The sequence below is a fragment of the Podarcis erhardii genome (assembly GCF_964252035.2).
Source record: "Podarcis erhardii genome assembly, chromosome: 1".
Lineage (NCBI taxonomy): Eukaryota > Metazoa > Chordata > Lepidosauria > Squamata > Lacertidae > Podarcis > Podarcis erhardii.
The window spans coordinates 45,626,621-45,644,527 of NC_138497.1; the positions used below are offsets into that span (position 1 = coordinate 45,626,621).

At 41.2% G+C, this 17,907-nt stretch overlaps 1 protein-coding gene across 2 annotated transcripts in view; it reads right to left on the reverse strand.

Moving 5' to 3' along the window:
• Positions 1 to 491: 491 nt before the first annotated feature.
• The window catches only part of ZNF106 (zinc finger protein 106), a 43,351-nt gene continuing 25,935 nt past the window's right edge, over positions 492 to 17,907 (reverse strand). Inside the window, exons 11-22 of one of the 2 annotated variants that reach the window (XM_081857886.1) lie at positions 16,917 to 17,685; positions 16,236 to 16,291; positions 15,373 to 15,518; positions 13,801 to 13,935; positions 13,313 to 13,429; positions 11,323 to 11,514; positions 9,618 to 9,680; positions 8,627 to 8,746; positions 7,774 to 7,845; positions 6,554 to 6,625; positions 5,440 to 5,586; positions 492 to 4,888 (exon numbers count right to left, since the gene is read on the reverse strand). In XM_081857886.1, the coding sequence (XP_081714012.1) occupies positions 4,832 to 4,888; positions 5,440 to 5,586; positions 6,554 to 6,625; positions 7,774 to 7,845; positions 8,627 to 8,746; positions 9,618 to 9,680; positions 11,323 to 11,514; positions 13,313 to 13,429; positions 13,801 to 13,935; positions 15,373 to 15,518; positions 16,236 to 16,291; positions 16,917 to 17,685 (1,946 nt within the window). In that variant the 3' untranslated portion in view covers positions 492 to 4,831. Of the gene's footprint in view, positions 4,889 to 5,439; positions 5,587 to 6,553; positions 6,626 to 7,773; positions 7,846 to 8,626; positions 8,747 to 9,617; positions 9,681 to 11,322; positions 11,515 to 13,312; positions 13,430 to 13,800; positions 13,936 to 15,372; positions 15,589 to 16,235; positions 16,292 to 16,916; positions 17,686 to 17,907 lie in introns of those variants that run through there. The other variant, XM_081857887.1, reaches the window with a different exon arrangement.

The window sequence follows — 17,907 nt, forward strand, 5'->3', positions numbered from 1 at the left end:
TCTGAGTTGCTGTCATCTTTGGTGTCAGCTTTTGAGGATTTTGAGACCAAGAACAGCCCTGCTGGATCTAGTCCAGCATCCAAATCAGACCAGTAGCCATCCAGATGCTCATGGGAAGCCAAGAAATAGAACTTGAACACAATAGTCCTCCCTTCCCACAGTTTCCATCAGCTGGCATTCAGAAATATGCTGCCTTCAACCATGGAATAACAGTAGGGCCATCCTGACTACTGTACTACCTATTGATAGTCTTAGCCTTCAAGAACTTGTCCAATGCCATCCAAGTTGGTGGCCATCACGGCCTCCTGTAAGGAGTGAGTTCCATAGTTTAACTATGTGCTTTCGTTTATCTGTCGAAAGATTCCTGCCAAATCCCACGTCAAAGAACCACTTTCCTGCTCTTTCTACCCACACAAATCATACCAGCAAGCCAGCTAAAACACTTTTACAAGTATCAGAAGTGGGATCAGAAGAATAAAGGCCACACCATATTTCTCTTGGTACAAAGTAATTTTTATTGTCTGTTTTGTTTTTTACTTCACAGCTTTGTAGTAAAAAAAAGGAAAGGAAAGACCAAGTCACTTTGTGCATATGAGCCACACAGGTCATCCAACTGAAACAAAAATGAGTTGCGAAAGCTGCCAATACATTTGCTATAGTGTGTATTACCGATGCAGTTTCTCAACTAGTATTACTCATGGTCACACCAATCTGTTCTCGCTTCACAAGGTATATTATGTAATTTGAGACATCCTAGTTGTGTTAAGATCATAGCACTGCACATGAAGGAAAATGAGAAGTTCGTCCTTTTGTCATACAATGCTATGTGAAAGCCATCCTGCTAGGACCCTAAAGGTCAAGGAAGGGCAAGTTAGCTAGCGGTTGCATTGCTTTCATACTGATTTTTAACTAACTGCCACTCAAGGTGTAAGAGCTCTACAGTTATGAATCTAGAACTTGCATTTTTAAAGACAACCATAAAGCTTGAACATAGGCTTATAGTCTACTTGACATTTAGGATAAAATCCAGAGCCATTAAGATGGGAGTTTAACTACTCAATTCAGGTGGGATGTGGACTGTCACTTTTGTGTTTTGATTTAACATTACAGAGGTCTATTCCTTCAAGCCCAAGTATTTGTCTCAAGGGGCAAACAGAAGCTGGGGTAGCCAATGACATTCAGTTGCATTTAACGGCACAAAAGATGCAAACAGCTGAATAGCTGTGCTGATTCCCTGAAAGGTGATATGCAAACCATTCCCCTGCAGCTTAGCTGCAGCACACACCAAACACACACTTGCATCCAATCAACAAGATAAATGGCATTAAAAAAAAAAAATCTACTGTGTTGGGAAACTGCATTGGCAGTGCAGTCCAAATTCACTTCAGATGCAGCAACACAACAGCTTACTCAAACAGTAACACATACATTAACACACTTTCCACACAATTCAAGAACACTCCACAACTCCCCCCTAGCCATTTCATTTCTATCTATTTCCTTTCCAAGACTAGTTCCCTGCCCCCCCCACAAAAAAATGCACAATGTTTCTCTTTCAAAATTTTCAAGATAATTTCAACTTACATGTGGAACGGTGCCAGAAACCCAGAACCAAAAATGTGACGGAATACATCATCTTGATGTACCCATCTCACAATTGCTACAATTCACAAATTACTACTATCCTTTCTGTCTCCATGCTTTTGGCAGAATCTGAAGGAAAAACCCCAAGAGAACAGAACCTCAAACCAAAAAACTAAAATATTCCTGAACTAAAAAGAAAAAAATAATACAATCTGAATAAAGAAACTCTGCAGTTCTGGGGAGAAATTACTGCAGTGAACTGAAGAAATGGAACCTTCTATCATTTTATAATAAATTATGAACATGTGACATGGTTTAGAACAGTTCTTCTCAAATAAAGACAAACATATGAAACCAACTTTTGTTAAGACATGACTCAACCTTATTGCTAAACCAATTTGAAAATTATCTAAGGCAGTATTCCCTAACATGGTGCTTTCCACTTGTTCTAGACTTCAATCATCCCTGATCATTGGCCATCTGGCTGGGGGCTGATGTTGCAGTTCAACACATCTGGAGGGCACCATGTTGGAGAAGGCTGATCTAAGCATCCCAAAATAGATTAAAGGAAAATCTGTCTTCACATTCACCTTAAAAACACACACATACCTCTTATCTACTAAAACAACCAAGAACGTAAGTAAATAGTGCAAGTTGTGCATCACTTGCAACAATTTAGTAAAACACACACACACACACACACACACCCCCTTAAGAATACATTTTTGCCAAAAAAGTTACCATCCTCTTCCAGTAAAGAGAAGAACCTTTGAGGACGATGCAAAATTAAAATCCATTCACTAATCCTCAAGACAAACACTGCACTCCACTTAATTTTCTTACACTCTCCCTGGCTCTGCAATTTCATTCCCATCACATTCAACTAAGGAAGATATAAAAACAATCCTTTTTTAAAACACACACACACACACGCTTACGTGCTCCCAGCTATGGACTGAATGCGCTAACAATTTGCTCACTTTATGATTTATTTCTGATGGTCTCATTGTGAGAAAAGCTCTCAAAAATGGCAAGAGAAGACAACACGCCTTAGAAACCTCCCGCAAACAGACTGCAGGTGGTTACCACCACTCATTGGAAAGTTTTCTCCTCTCCAACAACAGAGCCCTAGCAGCAAGCTGGTTTGAAGACAGTCTGGACATGTGTGAAAGGCAGAAGGAGAACACTGTATCTTGAGACAGACATGGTGATTTCAAAGGGAGAACTTGTTTCACTTCTCTGCTAGCGCAATTTCTTAAGATTATGGAAGCCAGATTTGTAGGTATTGGGGTGGGGATGATATTCCCTTGATGGTCTTTTTCACTCATCAAAAAGCTAAGGCTTAAAATGCAGTAAGAATACTGGAGAGTGTTCCAAAAGTCCTTAATATTTCCAAGTTCTTTGGCAAGCTGGTGAGGTGAAATGCAACCTCTAGCTGTAGGCCTGTTCTATATCTTATACCAGGCATCTCCAACCTGCGGCCCTCCAGATGTTTTGGCCTACAACTCCCATGATCCCTAGCTAACAGGACCATTGGTCAGGGATGATGGGAATTGTAGTCCAAGACATCTGGAGGGCTGAAGGGTGGGAATGCCTGTCTTACACCAAGCTGCTGAGAACACTTTCCCTATGGGAGCATTACCTTTCACTTTTAAAATGCCGATTTCAAACACGCATTGCTCTTTTAATATGTATGCATAATCTAAAGGAAGAAAACTGAAACAGGTCAAGACCTACACAGCCAGACAGCTCTAGAATTCCAGTTTTCCTCTGAAACGATACAGAAAAAGACTGAAGCCGATGAGAACAAAAACACTGGCTGAGACTTAAGGAACAAAACTCTTTATGAACCAAACTGGGAACTGCTGCCTCAAAAAAACCCGAACACCACTGCGCGTATGCACATTTCTTTCCAACACACATGCACACCTTTCATTTCTTTGCATTGTGACTACTGTTTTAAAATTGCATTAGTTTCTCAGGTTGCTACTTCTGTCATTATGCACTAGACGGTGGCAAAACACACACACACACTACTCTCAGCTTCTGCTTGGGCTCCTTGGACTTCACAATTTTGCATTTTACACCCCACAGCATTTTCTGTTGCATGGTAACTTTCAATCATGTAGTCATCAGAAACAAAACCAGATTATAGTAGGAGAAGATGGCCATCTCAAAGCTGCATTGAAAATATAGGATGCTGAACAGAAAGAAGTGGACACTCCAAAAATTCAGCAATTTAAAAACACCACAAGGTCATCCATTTACAAAACAAGCTCTTAAGAATCAGGGGCATAATCCCATTAATGTGGTAAGAAAGCACTGGATATAAACATACAGATAACGAATGTTTAAAAGCTGAAATCATTATCTGCAGTCTTTTTGCATCAACGTGCTTATCAATATAAAAATAACAAAAGTTCCATTAAATCGGTAATACCCCCTAAGTTATAAGAGTACACCCAATGAAATCAATGGACTGAAGTTACTTGATTTCAGCAGGTCTATTCAGAGTAAGAGTAACATTAACTATCACCCAATGTGTTTAGAAAACAGCTATTTTGCTGTTTAAGCAATGCAGTATGTTGCACCTCATCACAAACCTCTTTGTAACAGATACAGAGAGGTACAAGGAGTGTGGCAACTCACTGCGCAGATGTGGCATTTGGAATTTAAGATAACCCACTGAAGATCAACCAAAAATAAAAAAGGAATCCATTTCTTCTAATATTACCCATTAATATCTTTCATCAAAAGATGTTATAACGAAAGGAAATAGAGAGCTGAATGCTTTGTTGGTATTTCTAGTCTGAGTTGTTGTTTCTTTATTTAAATTGTTTAAAGCCAGAAGTGTAAAATGCCTGGGCAATCCTGCGTACAACATAAAAATAGATGGCTCAACAGTGTTTTTTAGGCACCAACGTGAGTACTAATAAAGGCTTAGATGTGCACAATGTACTTCTTTGATAGGATAACAGGATTTTTTTTGTTTGTTTCTGCTAACAAATTAAAACAATTTGTTTGGTCTGAGTCTGTTCATCATTCCCTTCTCTACAGAGTTGCAAGCAAAATGCTGTCTCTGTAGCAAAAAAAGAAAGAAAAGAAAACGGCCCAGGTCCTTTTTGCAGTCCAAATATAAACTGAAGGTGGAAAAAGGAGAGGGCAAGAGGTGGACAAGGCTTGGAATACTTCCAGTATATAAAAGGTACTTCCCAATGTGGGAGGCAAAAAAAAAAACCCAACACCTTCATGAGTCAACCTTGCTATCTTCTTCTGCATGTTTTTCAATATGTCCCACAGCATCCTAGAGAAAGAGAGATAGATTTCACCAGATTTCTACCGAACTGTACAAACAATACTTCTACACCCATGTTAAGATTTAAGCACTTTTTTTGTTCACTTTTGTTTTAAGGGAGCACTGTACATGTTGCATTACACAGTAGAAGTGGGGGACCTTAGTGTAAATCAGGACCTCATCTTCCTTTTCCATCTATATTTAAAACTGTGCTATTTGCATCTAGACTTAAATCAGGCCCAACCTTGCTTTTCGTGTAGGCCCAGTCTTTGTTAGCCACTCTGAGCCCAGCTTCGGCTGGGGAGGGCGGGATATAAATAAATAAATTATTATTATTATTATTATTATTATTATTATTATTATTATTATTATATATCAGGGGCCATCAACAAGGTGTCCCTACAACTTCCATCAGCCCCAACCAGCACGACCAAAGTATTTTTGCTAAAACATTAATATGCTATTTGTTCCTCTATCATAACAAAACAGCAGGTATCCGTTGCACCTCAATTGTTCCCTATCAAACTGATTGTTTAATCCAGCTTCTTCTGCTACGTTACCTGCTTGGAACATTTCCGAGAAGTGAAGAAGGCATCACAATTCTTCCAGCGACATTTCAATGTTTGAAAATTTGGATTTGTATGGTCATTTAACAAATGCTGTTTCAGGTGGTCCACAACTCCAAATATCAGCGAACACCCATGCCACTGGCGAGAGAGGTTTTAAGACAGACATTAGAGAGATGGAATGACAATGGCATAAAAGCTCCAAAGAGCTTTATTAGGTCAACCAAAATGTCACAAAATACTGTGCCAACTTTTAAGCTCTCTATAATTATTCATTGGGCTTGATGGTATATGAAGTGGGAATCAAAAACTGGCTGGTGATATAGCCAGAGTCTGGAATGTCGGAGGCAGTAACAGACATTCATATGAGGCTATGTTACGCTACCTTTTCCTTTTGTGCGATTTGTCCTCTGAATGTCTGCAATCTTGTCACATGACCCTTAGCCTCACTACCAGCAACTTCCCACCTCAAACCCTGCTTTGTTTACCATCTAGCCCAGGCTTCCTCAACCTTGGCCTTCCAGATGTTTTTGGCCTACAACTCCCATGATCCCTAGCTAGCAGGACCTGTGGTCAGCGATGCTGGGAATTGTAGTCTCAAAACATCTGGAGGGCCAAGGTTGAGGAAGCCTGATCTAGCTTGATGAAGAGTTCTGGAAAGCTCGAAAGCTTGTTCATGATCCTGTAACATCGATTGGCCCTACATATGGATTTTGGAACCAACAAATACGTTCGGCGTGGTTAATGCTAACAAGAGATGGAAGAGGGGGTCCCCCATGTCCCTGGACATGTCAGCTGCTCTTGAGATCTTTGCACGCCGAGTGAAGAAGTCTGTAGAGAGGTGTATTCAACTGAATGCACCTGGAAACTCTCCCTCTTAACCTGATAAGGCAGAGTTCCATCTAGCACAGAAGTTTCTATGTGGCTCAGTTGAACGCACTTAAAAACTCTGTTAGCACAGACTTTTGTGCTAATCTCTCAAGAGCATCTGGAAAACCCACGGGAGGGGTTTCCATGTGTGCCCCTGCCCCATCTAACCCTTTGCCTGGATATGGCTCATGATGTAAGCCATTCTAAATGGTCTAAAGGGAACAAGAAAATCCTTTACCCAACAACGATAATTCTGCATCAAGTTGAGCCGCACAGCTTGGATAGTACCATCGTAGCAGCCAGTGTAGATCTGAAAAAGAGAAATTGATTTAAATGGTAACAAAATTAAAGCATACAAGGAAAACCAACATGCTAAATGTATCAATCAATGCTGATAAATTTATAATGTCATCCTGAGCTGAACATTCCTGATTCAAAGAATCCATACACATGATAAAAAAGGGCCAATATTAAATCGCTTTCAGTTTTAATAGTTATGAAAAAGTAACAGCTGTTTTACAGTATAGTCACATTACATGTGCATTTAACTTGTGCAAATTCAATTGTATGTGCTCAGCTCCAGCTTGTAGTTTTCTGTGTAGTTTTCTGTGCTTGTAGTTTTCTGTGTAGAAAGACTGATTTCCTCCTTCTCTGGGGTGTTGCAGCAGCAACCCAGTTTGCTCAGGTGTGACAACCAATGGGGAAGGGGTGGGCTGGGCTGAGGCAAAGTCAGAGGGGAGGCGGACAGAGAAAGAGATGCAGGCAGAAGAAAAAGGCTAGAACGGAACTGCAGCTTTTGCCTGTGACTCTTTGTCTGTCTTCCTCTGCTCAAAAATCCAGAGAGTGCTGCTGCCAGTCAAACAAAAGTTTGGATTTCATATCCCACTTTATCACTACCCGAAGGAGTCTCAAAGCAGCTAACATTCTCCTTTCCTTTTCTTCCCCCCACAACAAACACACTATGAGGTGAGTGGGGCTGAGAGACTTCAGAGAAGTGTGACTAGCCCAAGGTCACCCAGCAGCTGTATGGAGAGGAGTGGGGACACGAACCCGGTTCCCCAGATTACGAATCTACCACTCTTAACCACTACACCACACAGGCTACATAGTCAAACAGTCTGCCCTGGAATAAAGCAAGGCAGCTTCGTATGCTCCCAAAGACAGCTACAGATGTACGCTTGCATTCTTTCAGGGGAAAGTGTCTCATGAGGCACTGCTTGGAAAGTCTTCTGACATTTGAGGGCTTTTGGTGGGGGTGGGTGCTAAAAAGCCCTATTGTTTCATAGCAGCACCAGTCCTGTGGACAATGAAGTGCTCCTCCCACCAGAAAGAACCAAGTATGTAGTTAAGTTTACAAAGTACCACCCACAAAGCAAATGAAAAGCAGGAGCCACTCCTGGATAACCATAACCGCGGATAGAGAATCACTGATTTTGTGGAAACTGAGGTATTCGTTACCATGCTCTTGTGAATGGTCATGCACATAATCATATCCGAGTGTCCTCCGTAGACTTGCAAACGATCATGGGACTTGGGACAAGAAAAGAGAAAGAAAAATGTTGTATTTGAATAAGCTGAGAGTTCACCATTCATTTAAAAAAATGCCGCTTATAAGGAGAATTGTATGAACATTATGATAAGCTTCTAGCTCCTGGGGTGTCCCATGCCCCACAACTGCACCTCACTCTTTCTATAAAATGCTGCTGCCTTCTGGCAACATGAGGGTGAATGAATTAGATTCCCTCGAGAAAAGTCTTTAAACAATGGAAGGCACCTGGGAAACCTCACAAACCTTTTGAGTGCATGACAAACATGTAACACAAACCTAAGAATAAAGATGCATCTAGCGAAGGATTGTGCTGCAATCTCACTTGCAGTGGGTTTGATGCAGTGGGCAGGAACAGGCCACACAGCAACTGCACAACTTTTGCAGGACTTCCTAATTGTTATGCCCAGCTTGGAACTACAAGGGATGTTCCAAATTACATCTCATCAAGCCGAAAACTGTCTGGGTTGCATTCCACACAGCGCTAAGGAGAGTGTCCCGTCAGGGCCAGTATTTCTGCCTACCCAAGAGAATTATCTCCCCTCTCCTCCTCCTATGTGCTCTTCTCGAAGTTCTCCTGACTCTCTGGAGCAGCTTTGGAGAGGGCAGAGGGGGCAGGGGAGAGGGGAAAGTCCTGTTGTGCTGGATTCCGCTAGGAGAGGAAGAGGTTTCAGCAAAAGCAAAGGGCACCACACCCCACCTGCCGCCAGCAGGGATATGTCACCACAAACAATAGAAATGAGAATAAATATCTTCTTTTTTTACCTGTAGCTCATAAACACGAACACATTTGTCCAGGCAAGCTGTTAACATCACTTTACCCAGGATGTTCACCACTGTCACTGCATGATTGTGTCCTTTATAAATCCGCACCAGCTCTCCAGTCTGCAACAAGATAATCCACACTAAATAAGTGGATATGCAAGTGGTCAGCATGTAGACTTAATTGCATTATTTCCATCGCAATACAAATCATGTCTTTTCAGAAGTAACTCCTAATTAATTCTACAGGCTTGCTCCCAGGTGAGTAAGCTTACAATTGCAGCTTTATTTTTTTATTTTTACAAAAAACGCCTTCCTCAACAGAGCCCAGGGTGATGCACAAAAGAAGACAAACAACAAAATTAATCAACAATTAAAACTCATCAAAAACTAAAAAAAACCCTACAACAAGTCATTAAAATACAGAAGGGGTTTGCTAAACAATATCGGGTTATAGCATCTCCCTAGCAGAGGACAAGATATGATTATCAAGCCTTTATTTTACTATCCTATTAAGGTGGGTTCTCATATAACTTTGTACAAAATACACAGCACACACGCTGCTGGTTGTAAAAAACTGTGCTTCCCTTTAGAACAATGTCTTAAACCCTCTGGGGGAACCTTGGCTATTTGTACACCCTTTTCAACTGACATACTTTGCATGTGTCTTGTACTCCAGTACCAAATTTAGCATGAGAAGATACACTTAGGCTGCAATCCTCTGGAAATAAGTCTCAACAGGACTTTACTTTTAAGTACACATGGTTAGGATTGCATTGTAAGACAGCTACATATCCCTTTAGGAAATCTGCAGAAGTGGTTAAGAATTTGGTTTCATTAAAGTAGCATTACAACATTTTGTATCTGCAAAGTAAATTATTTCATCAAATTATTTTTGATTATTTCATCAAAAGCGAGGAAGTCTGAAATGCTTCCTGCTCCAAGATTCAAATGGAGTAGCATTTGCTCAATTTTAACCATATAAGCAACTTACATGTATATTGTGGGCATGGACAGACTGGTCACTGGAACCACTGAAGACCAGATCATTAACAACCTTTGAAGAGACAACCAGACAGACAGATTATCCACAACATTTCATCAACAGATAATGGCTTTCTTTCACCCACACTCTCTTTCACAATTAAGGGCTACTGTGACAATCCAAGTCAATATGTCACATTGAAAAATACATTAGAAAGGCTGACAGAGGACCAGTTGGGGGTGAGTTGAATTGGATTCAAATCCCAAATCAGCCAAGGATTCAGTGGGGAGCCTTTTAACAAATTACTGCATTTCCGTTTCAGCTCCTTATCAGGGTTATCTATCTATCTATCTATCTATCTTTATTATTTAACCTTGTGGGGTTTTTTGTTATGTTTTGCTTTTTACTTTACAAAGTTGTTATTGTACTTCACCAGATCTTAACCTATTACAGTATTTGTAAGAATGGATTCCAAATATCACTGAATTTGTCCATGGCAAGTCTGCATTTATTTGAAAGTTGTTCATATGTCACAAGTTTGTAGAAGTCTTCAATCCAACAGTAGAAGGGAGCCGCATTTTTATTTTTCCAATTCATCAGTATCAGTCTTTTTGCTGCGGTAAGGGCACAAAGAGTCTACTTATATTGCCCTTTTGTAAGGTTCCATGTGCTGGGTATATAATTCAGAAGGATATTTTGCTCTGTAAATGTAAGGTTGTTCTGTTGATAATTTCAGTTAATGTCTGCCAAAAATCTTTCATTATAGGACAATGAAAAAACATGTTTTAGAGAACCATTATCCCTATTGCAACTCCAACAGTTAAGATACCTTAGATAGCTCTTTTTTTAAACAAACGTAATGGGGTCCAGTATATTCTAAATATTACTCTTTGTTGCATCATTATTTATAACTAAAAGCAATTATCAACAACTTTCAAAAGCTGCCACGAAAAAGGAGAGCATAATATTCACTCTGACACTCAGAGATGGTCATGATCATCACCACTTTATACAGCACAATCAAACAACAGAAGGCCAGCAAGGTAAATGGTGCCAGTCAAGGCTGAAGGAAACTGTGGCGTTTTCACATAGCAGGCAAAGAGGAAGGACTGTATTTTTGCAATGTTGTACCGGACAGCTACACAGCATGGCAACAGACTGAATATGATGGCCAAACGGCCTACCCCAAGGCTTTGTGCCTGAGCAAAAGGGTGGATAGTGATGTTGTCAATGGACACTGAGCTTATACAAGGTGAGGAAGGCTTAGAAGGAAAGGTGAGGGGTATTGGGGGGTGGCAAACTTGCATCTATGCAGAAATATTGGATAGTCTGTTGTGGATTATGGAGTACAGAGGTAGAACTAGGGTTCAGCACCTTACCAGTGGTACCAAAAACCATGGAATTTGATGAAATCACCCAAGGACAATGGAGAGATACACAGAGAGAGAGAGATGTGGAGGCATGAAAAGAGATTCCTGAGAGATCCCAACTGAGATGGAGCAGGTTGAGCAAAGCAAGAGCTCTCTGGAAATGTTGAATGAGTGATGGCAATCACGAGAGGCCCATATCTCAGTGGTAAATCACATGCTATATTCCTAATTATAAACATCTGGAAAGGAGGGAAGTTCTTTTACAAGCTTTGAACTGCTGTCAAGAAGCAGAGAACTTGCAAGAGAAGTCTGCCCACACAGAGCGTTCCTTTCAAGATACTTGCCTTCATACAGAGCACCGTTTTGCTATGACCTTCAAGGGTTCGAAGCAACAAACCATTCCGGGCATCTCGCACACTGATTGTACAATCATAGGATCCCACAATCAGCAACCTCCGTGCTCCTTCCTGAGCTGTGGCAAGACAACTGATTGCCCTAGGAGCATGGCACTCAAAGTTATCAAGCGGTTTGTTATTCTGGAAAAGAAAGCACATACCACACACACACACAGTAGGAACACAGTCAATGTTTCCTTACTAATCCAACTACATACTAAGACAGAACTATCCAGGGAACACCCTGGAAATGCCACACCTCCTCAAATTTCCTTTAAAAAAAAAAGATTAAGGATACTGGTTTTGCTCTGAAGTCTCTGATGCCTTATTTGCTTTGAATTCTCTGTATGCTTTTATGGGGTGGTTTTGGCTTAGAAACAGAATTTTCTTAGCTCTCAATCCTACCCACTGACCTTGGAGTATATCCCACAGAACTTAATGGGACTGAATTCTAGGTACAGGACTGCACTGTCAGAAAATCTATGGACTCTTTCCACGGCTTGTTTTGCATGTATGCTTGGTTTCTGCTTTACTTTTGCAGCCACAGAAGTCAAGTTACAACAAGTTGCACTCAAACCCCTAGTTGCCCTATTCAGCTTACCACGAGTACTGTTTCATAATTATGTTGCTAAGGCTGCTTATATAATTATTTTTAAATCTTTCAGAATAAAATGCTTCTCTGTAAAAATCAGTTTCAGAAATACGGTGCAAGGAAAATATATGAAGCCAGTGAAATTTACACACAGGCCAGGTCTTAAGGACTGGTTTTCTTAGAAGCCAAACAATGCCATGGTTTAGTGCTAAATGAACGAGCTCAGCCACTTCCTGGGCTTGTGACACCTCCACCCATCCCTGGCCAAGGAGAAGGAGTTCAGAAGTTTTTGCATTCCCTTAGCCATCTTTCTCCTATGTTATCTAAACCAGGGATAATAGTTTAACACCAATATGAAATTAGCCATAGTTAGTGCATATGAACAATACCCAGTTCAGATTAAATGACAAACTGAAGGTAAGCATATGGAAAAGCAAAAGGTTTTGGAAGTTCTCCAAAAGTCCACAGGAGGAGGATGTTCACATGAGCCTGGGAGGCTAGGCTCATTCATGTAGCACTAGACCAAGGATAGCGGACTTGATGCTCTCCAGATGATGTTGGGACTCCAGCTCCCATTAGTGCCAACTAGCATGGCCAATGGTCAGGGATGGTGGTAGTCCAGGAACCTCCGGAGAGCATCATGATGGCTATACCTGTGCTAGATCATGGTCCAGCATTGTGAACCAGTGTGGTGTAGTGGTTAGAGTGTTGGACTATGACCTGGGAGACAAGGGTTCAAATCCGTACTCAGCTATGAAGTTCACTGGATGACTTGAGACAGCCAGTTTCTCAGGCTAACCTACTTCACAGGGATGTCGTGAAGATAAAATGGAGAATAGGGAGAACTATGAGCTCCTTGGAGACAAGGGGGATATAAATGATAATAATAATAATAATAATAATAATAATAATAATAATAATAATAATAATAATGGCACTGTATCCAAATGCTGCAAATATGACTATTACCAAAATATTACCATAAAATAAATTTCTAGTTTTGCACATATAAAAAAACATGGTAAATGTTTGTCCTGACGTACGTGTGCATTTGTGCTGAGAGAAAACCACCAAAGCTAATTGCACCCGAGAGCAGGTACAGATTACACACATTCTGAAACATCTTCCACTTCCGTGTAGTATATTTCAATTACAGTATGAAGTGGAGAATCACAGAAGATACTATCAGCTCCTTCTATGACTGCAAGATTCTGTTTAGGGAACCCCTGAAATCTCTGCAAAGTCCCCAAATCTAGCACTGCTCATGTGACTGGACAGCAGTGCAAGCAGTGCAAACAACTCAACATCAGCACAGGTTCTAATGGAATATACCCCTCTCGTACCAACCTTTATATTGAAAGTGGCCACGCTGCCATTAGCAAGTCCGGCATAAAGAATTCTCCATCTACTGTGCAGACAGAGTATACGATCGTCCAATTTAATCTGATCCACAAGTTCCCTAGTCTGGTAGGAGGAAAACTACTGTTAGTATACAACTGATATTTTCACCATCATCTTTCAATAAGTGAACCTAAAGAAGAAACTGAGAAACTAGCTTTGTTTATAAATCATTTTAGTTATGAGAGGCTCTTCCAGTTTGGAAGCAAGGAAACAAGCCTTTGGCTCGTATGACACAAGGCTACAGGCCCTCACTCCAAACGGCCCTCTGGGGATCAGTGGATGAAGTAAAAACCTAAAATGTGGGCTTAATTGCACAAATATTCCCTTTTTATGTGGAATTCTATATAATCTGGTTCACTAAAACATGCACATTTCAGTCTTCTTTTAAGTTGTCGTCACATCCTAAGATATAATTGGCTTGAGTGAACACTTACCTTGATGTTGTAACAATTTATATTGTGGTCACTGGAGCCCGAATAGAGCACTGCATTTTTTCCTGTTGTCTGAGTCACCAGGATGCAGTTCACTTTTGAGGTGTGCCCTTCAAAGACACCAACACACTTCCTGCTCTGTGAGAGGCAGAGAGTTACAAGGTTTAATTACTCAAATCATCCTCATTATCATCATTTTATTTGTATGCCGCCTTTCCACATTTGAAACTATGCTCAAGGCGGCTGACAACATGACAAGAATTACATAATTACAAACATAACAGAAGTCATAAACAATAAATAAAACACATCAAAAAGTACACAACCTAATGGAAACAATTTCCACATAAATCGTAAGGTCTAAAACTAAAGATACAACAATAATATCAATAACAGCAAGAAGCTCTCTCAACTCCCCGTAAACAATACTCCAGCCCAAGAATCTGTTCAACAGCCTCAGCTTTTGTAGCTGGAGTCAGTCAGCACTCCACTCTCCCAGGCCAGATGGGAAAGGGCCAGCAAGGCAGGGTGGAGGTCTTCCAGGGCTCACAGCCAAGATGGTCTCAATTAAAACAGCACAGATAAAAATTAAAAACAATTTAAAAGAAGAACCCTCTCTGCTGAGCAGCAACCGCAGTGTGAAGCCTGTGAAGCCCCGACCCCAAGCCAGGTGTAAGGAGGCAAGGGGTGGGGCCCTAAAATAGCAAACTGGGGTACCCCCCCAACCACTGTGGCATACAAACCAATCGCCTATTTCCTGCTTATGTGCATTTAGACTTGTGAAAAGAAGCATGTGGCAAGGGCGCACGACACCTGTGCACACAGACCTCCAAGTTGCACTTCCCTGGTTTGTATTCTCAAAAACGCAGATATTTGTAACATGCAGCCATTCAAGCACAAGCCTGTTAATTGCATATCTTATCAGAGGCTGATCCGAGAGATATACATCTCAGACTGCTTTTTAGTCTTGTGCTTTATGAAAGATGAATGTCATTGCTTCAGCCATCTCCCTATCTCCATGTTAAGGAAGTTAACATGGAAAACGGAATTCAGAGTTCAGCCCTTTTGTCAGGCTCAACTTACTGACCTAGTGAACCAACCCCATGAAGCTGCTAATCTGCTGTACAGATCATTGGTCCATCCAGCTCAATACCATCTGCAGTGACTGGCAGCAGCTCTCCAGAATTTCAGACAGGACATTCCCTTCTAAATGTTCTATCACTATGTTACTTATAGGAAGAAGAGTCCATATATTTTGTTGCACCACATTAACAGTTTTGGATCTTAACTCACTGGCAAAAATTCCCTTTCCAAAGGAGGAAGCTAGGTATCACAAAACTGGCTAAAAGGTATTCATTGCTAAAACAGACTTCTCACAGACTCCTTCCCCCATCTCAAATATTGATGCCATTTTGCTCTGCTTTAGTTGTATTTATCCGATCTGAGCCATGCTCATTTCTCAATAGTTTCAGTGGCTGACTGTTGCTTCAATAGAACTTATGGGGGTGGGAAGCGACTGCAAACTCAAAAGGCAGCGAGACACTCCACAGCCAGCCTCTTATACAGTCTACTTACCACCAAGTTATATGCATGGATGGTTTTGTCTGCTGAGCAGGTGTACAACAAATTCCCAAAAATCTGAATCGCATTCACTGAAGCTGAATGACCCTCAAAGGCCCCTTCCGTAGGTTCTTCCTCTTCGCCTGGCTCTGAGGAGACTTCTGTCAAATGCAATTGTCAAAGCCTTCCGTTAACTAAACATACTGCTCATAACACCTTGGTAAAAGAAAACTGAAAAAGGAAAGAAAACATCCACTCAAAACTACCAGGTGCTGAACCAATGAACGGTATCTCACTATAGCAAACCAAACCAAACCAAACCAACCAACCAACCAACCAAACAAACAAACAGCAATAGAATAATAATAAACCCCAATAAACCCAACATATTGTAACTGTAAAAAGCTCCTTGACTGAAGGAATAAGAAAGGGAGTCAAGTTGTAAGTTAGGGTGGGTGAGGAAATCACAATATGAAATGAGCTACCTCATAAGTATATCTAAACAAGTCTTTGGCTTAAGAACACATTAGGAATAAGCTGAGCTCGACTCTTAGCAAGATGGAGGCACTGTGGGTGAACAGTTCCTGTTTCTGAGAAATTGATTAAACAAGCATGTTTTTAGCAGGCGCCAAAAAGTATACAGTGGAGGTGCCTGCTTGACTACAGCTCCCATTTTCCACAACCACTGGCCATACTGACTGAAGCAGAGTATTAGTATTTGTTGTTGTGTGTTTTTAAGCAAGCTTTCTGAGTTTGGAGTCATGTTTGGGAACACAGATGATGCTATAGCACTCCATATTGCAAAGAGCTGCTCAATTCTCTCCCACCACCCCACAAAACCCATGTGCTTATTTTTCCATTAGAAAATATATATATACCTGATGAGTTTTTTGATCCTCTTATTGAAGATATGGACGTTTGAGTCTCAGCCACACTACAGAAGATAGAGAATGCCACAGCTATTACAGAATGCTAACACAAAAGGACATTAATTTAAAATGCTTGGCTACAAGACCTTGTAGGGAAAATGTGTATAGGGAAAAGGAACATAGCTGATCACCAGGACAATGAAGCAGCAGTCACAAAGCACTCTGTGACACTAAGTTTCCATTCTCCAATAATTATTTTTCAATTATTTAAATGTACTTCAGTATGGAAAATTTCCTGCAATCTCTTTTATGGTATTTATAAACCACTTCTCTGTCCAAACGTTCCTGAGGCAATAAACAAACTTAAAATAGAGAGACTATAATATCACTAAGAGTACATCATAAACAGATTTTTTAAAAACAAAGTAGCTCATGGATACATAAACAATGTACACACAGAGAGTTTTGTCCAACAAAGTCACCATGTTCGTGCAAGGAATTCTGCTTGCACCATGGAACTTCCCATTGCTTCTTCTCCCCCCCCCCCCCCGCCTCTAAAGGGTTGTAGGGCCCTCAGAACAAATTCGGGGGCATGGGGTGAGGGAGAGGAAGTTCTGTTGCATAAGTGTAAGTCCTTCCTTGAACAAATGGGATGACTTCCCTGGATATAACACCTGTTTTCCAGCTTACCTTCTACCAATGCCATCCTTGTAGTTTGTTCCAATCTCACTGGTAGAGCTCACTTCATCATAGCCAGACCGAGACGCCTCTCTCAGAAGCTGCTCTGAGGAACTCAGCGCATCCCTCTTAGAAGGGCTGTCTGGTTTTTCATCCCCCGATTCTGATGAACTGATGGCAACCACTTCCAGAGGAGATTTGGGGACTTCCACAAATTCCAGAGACGTGTCACTCTCATTCTCGTCTTTCTTCCGCTTTCCTTCCTGAGCACCCTCTGCATCCTCTTGCTTTGGAGGGGTGGATGTTGTAACTTTGCCCCCTCTGGTCCCCTTTACCATCTTGACTTTCCTTAAAGGCTTCGTGTCACTTACATCCTGCTCTGTATCGCTGTTCTCAGGGACATGGGCTGCTCGCAGTGCTTTCTTCTTCTTCAACTTCTTCTTTTTCTTGCTCATTTTGCTCTCCACGGAGACCAGTGCAGAAACCGCCATCTGCTCCATTGCCTGTCTGGGATCTTCATCCGCAGGCAGTTCAGGGGGAAAGGTTGGGCTCTGAAAGGAGCTGCTGCACTGTTCTACAACTGTGTTGTCTGGTGGGATTTTGTTTCCTTCTGCCTTCTCTGCCAAGAGTGATGGTGAATAGCTGGGGGAAGACCTGGCCCTTCCCTTATCTGGAACAGGTTTCTGCATATCTTGATTAGACTCTTGGAAATCAATAAGTGCAGACAAAGACATGGTAGCAGAGATAACTGGGTACAGCAAAGGTTGTTGGCTCATATTCCCTGAAGAAGACAAAATAGCCCTTTTCACTTTGACATGGCCAATTGGGCATTCGTGAATCCCAGCCTTAGTCATATGTGGCTTTAAGTGGTAACTTACAGAGCATCCCAGATGTACAAACTATTAATCAACATGGTTGTCTCCATATAAACACCTTGATAGCTCATGTAATCTAGTGTCAAACACTGGATTGCAGCCAGAAAGACTTTGGGTTCCAACCTCTT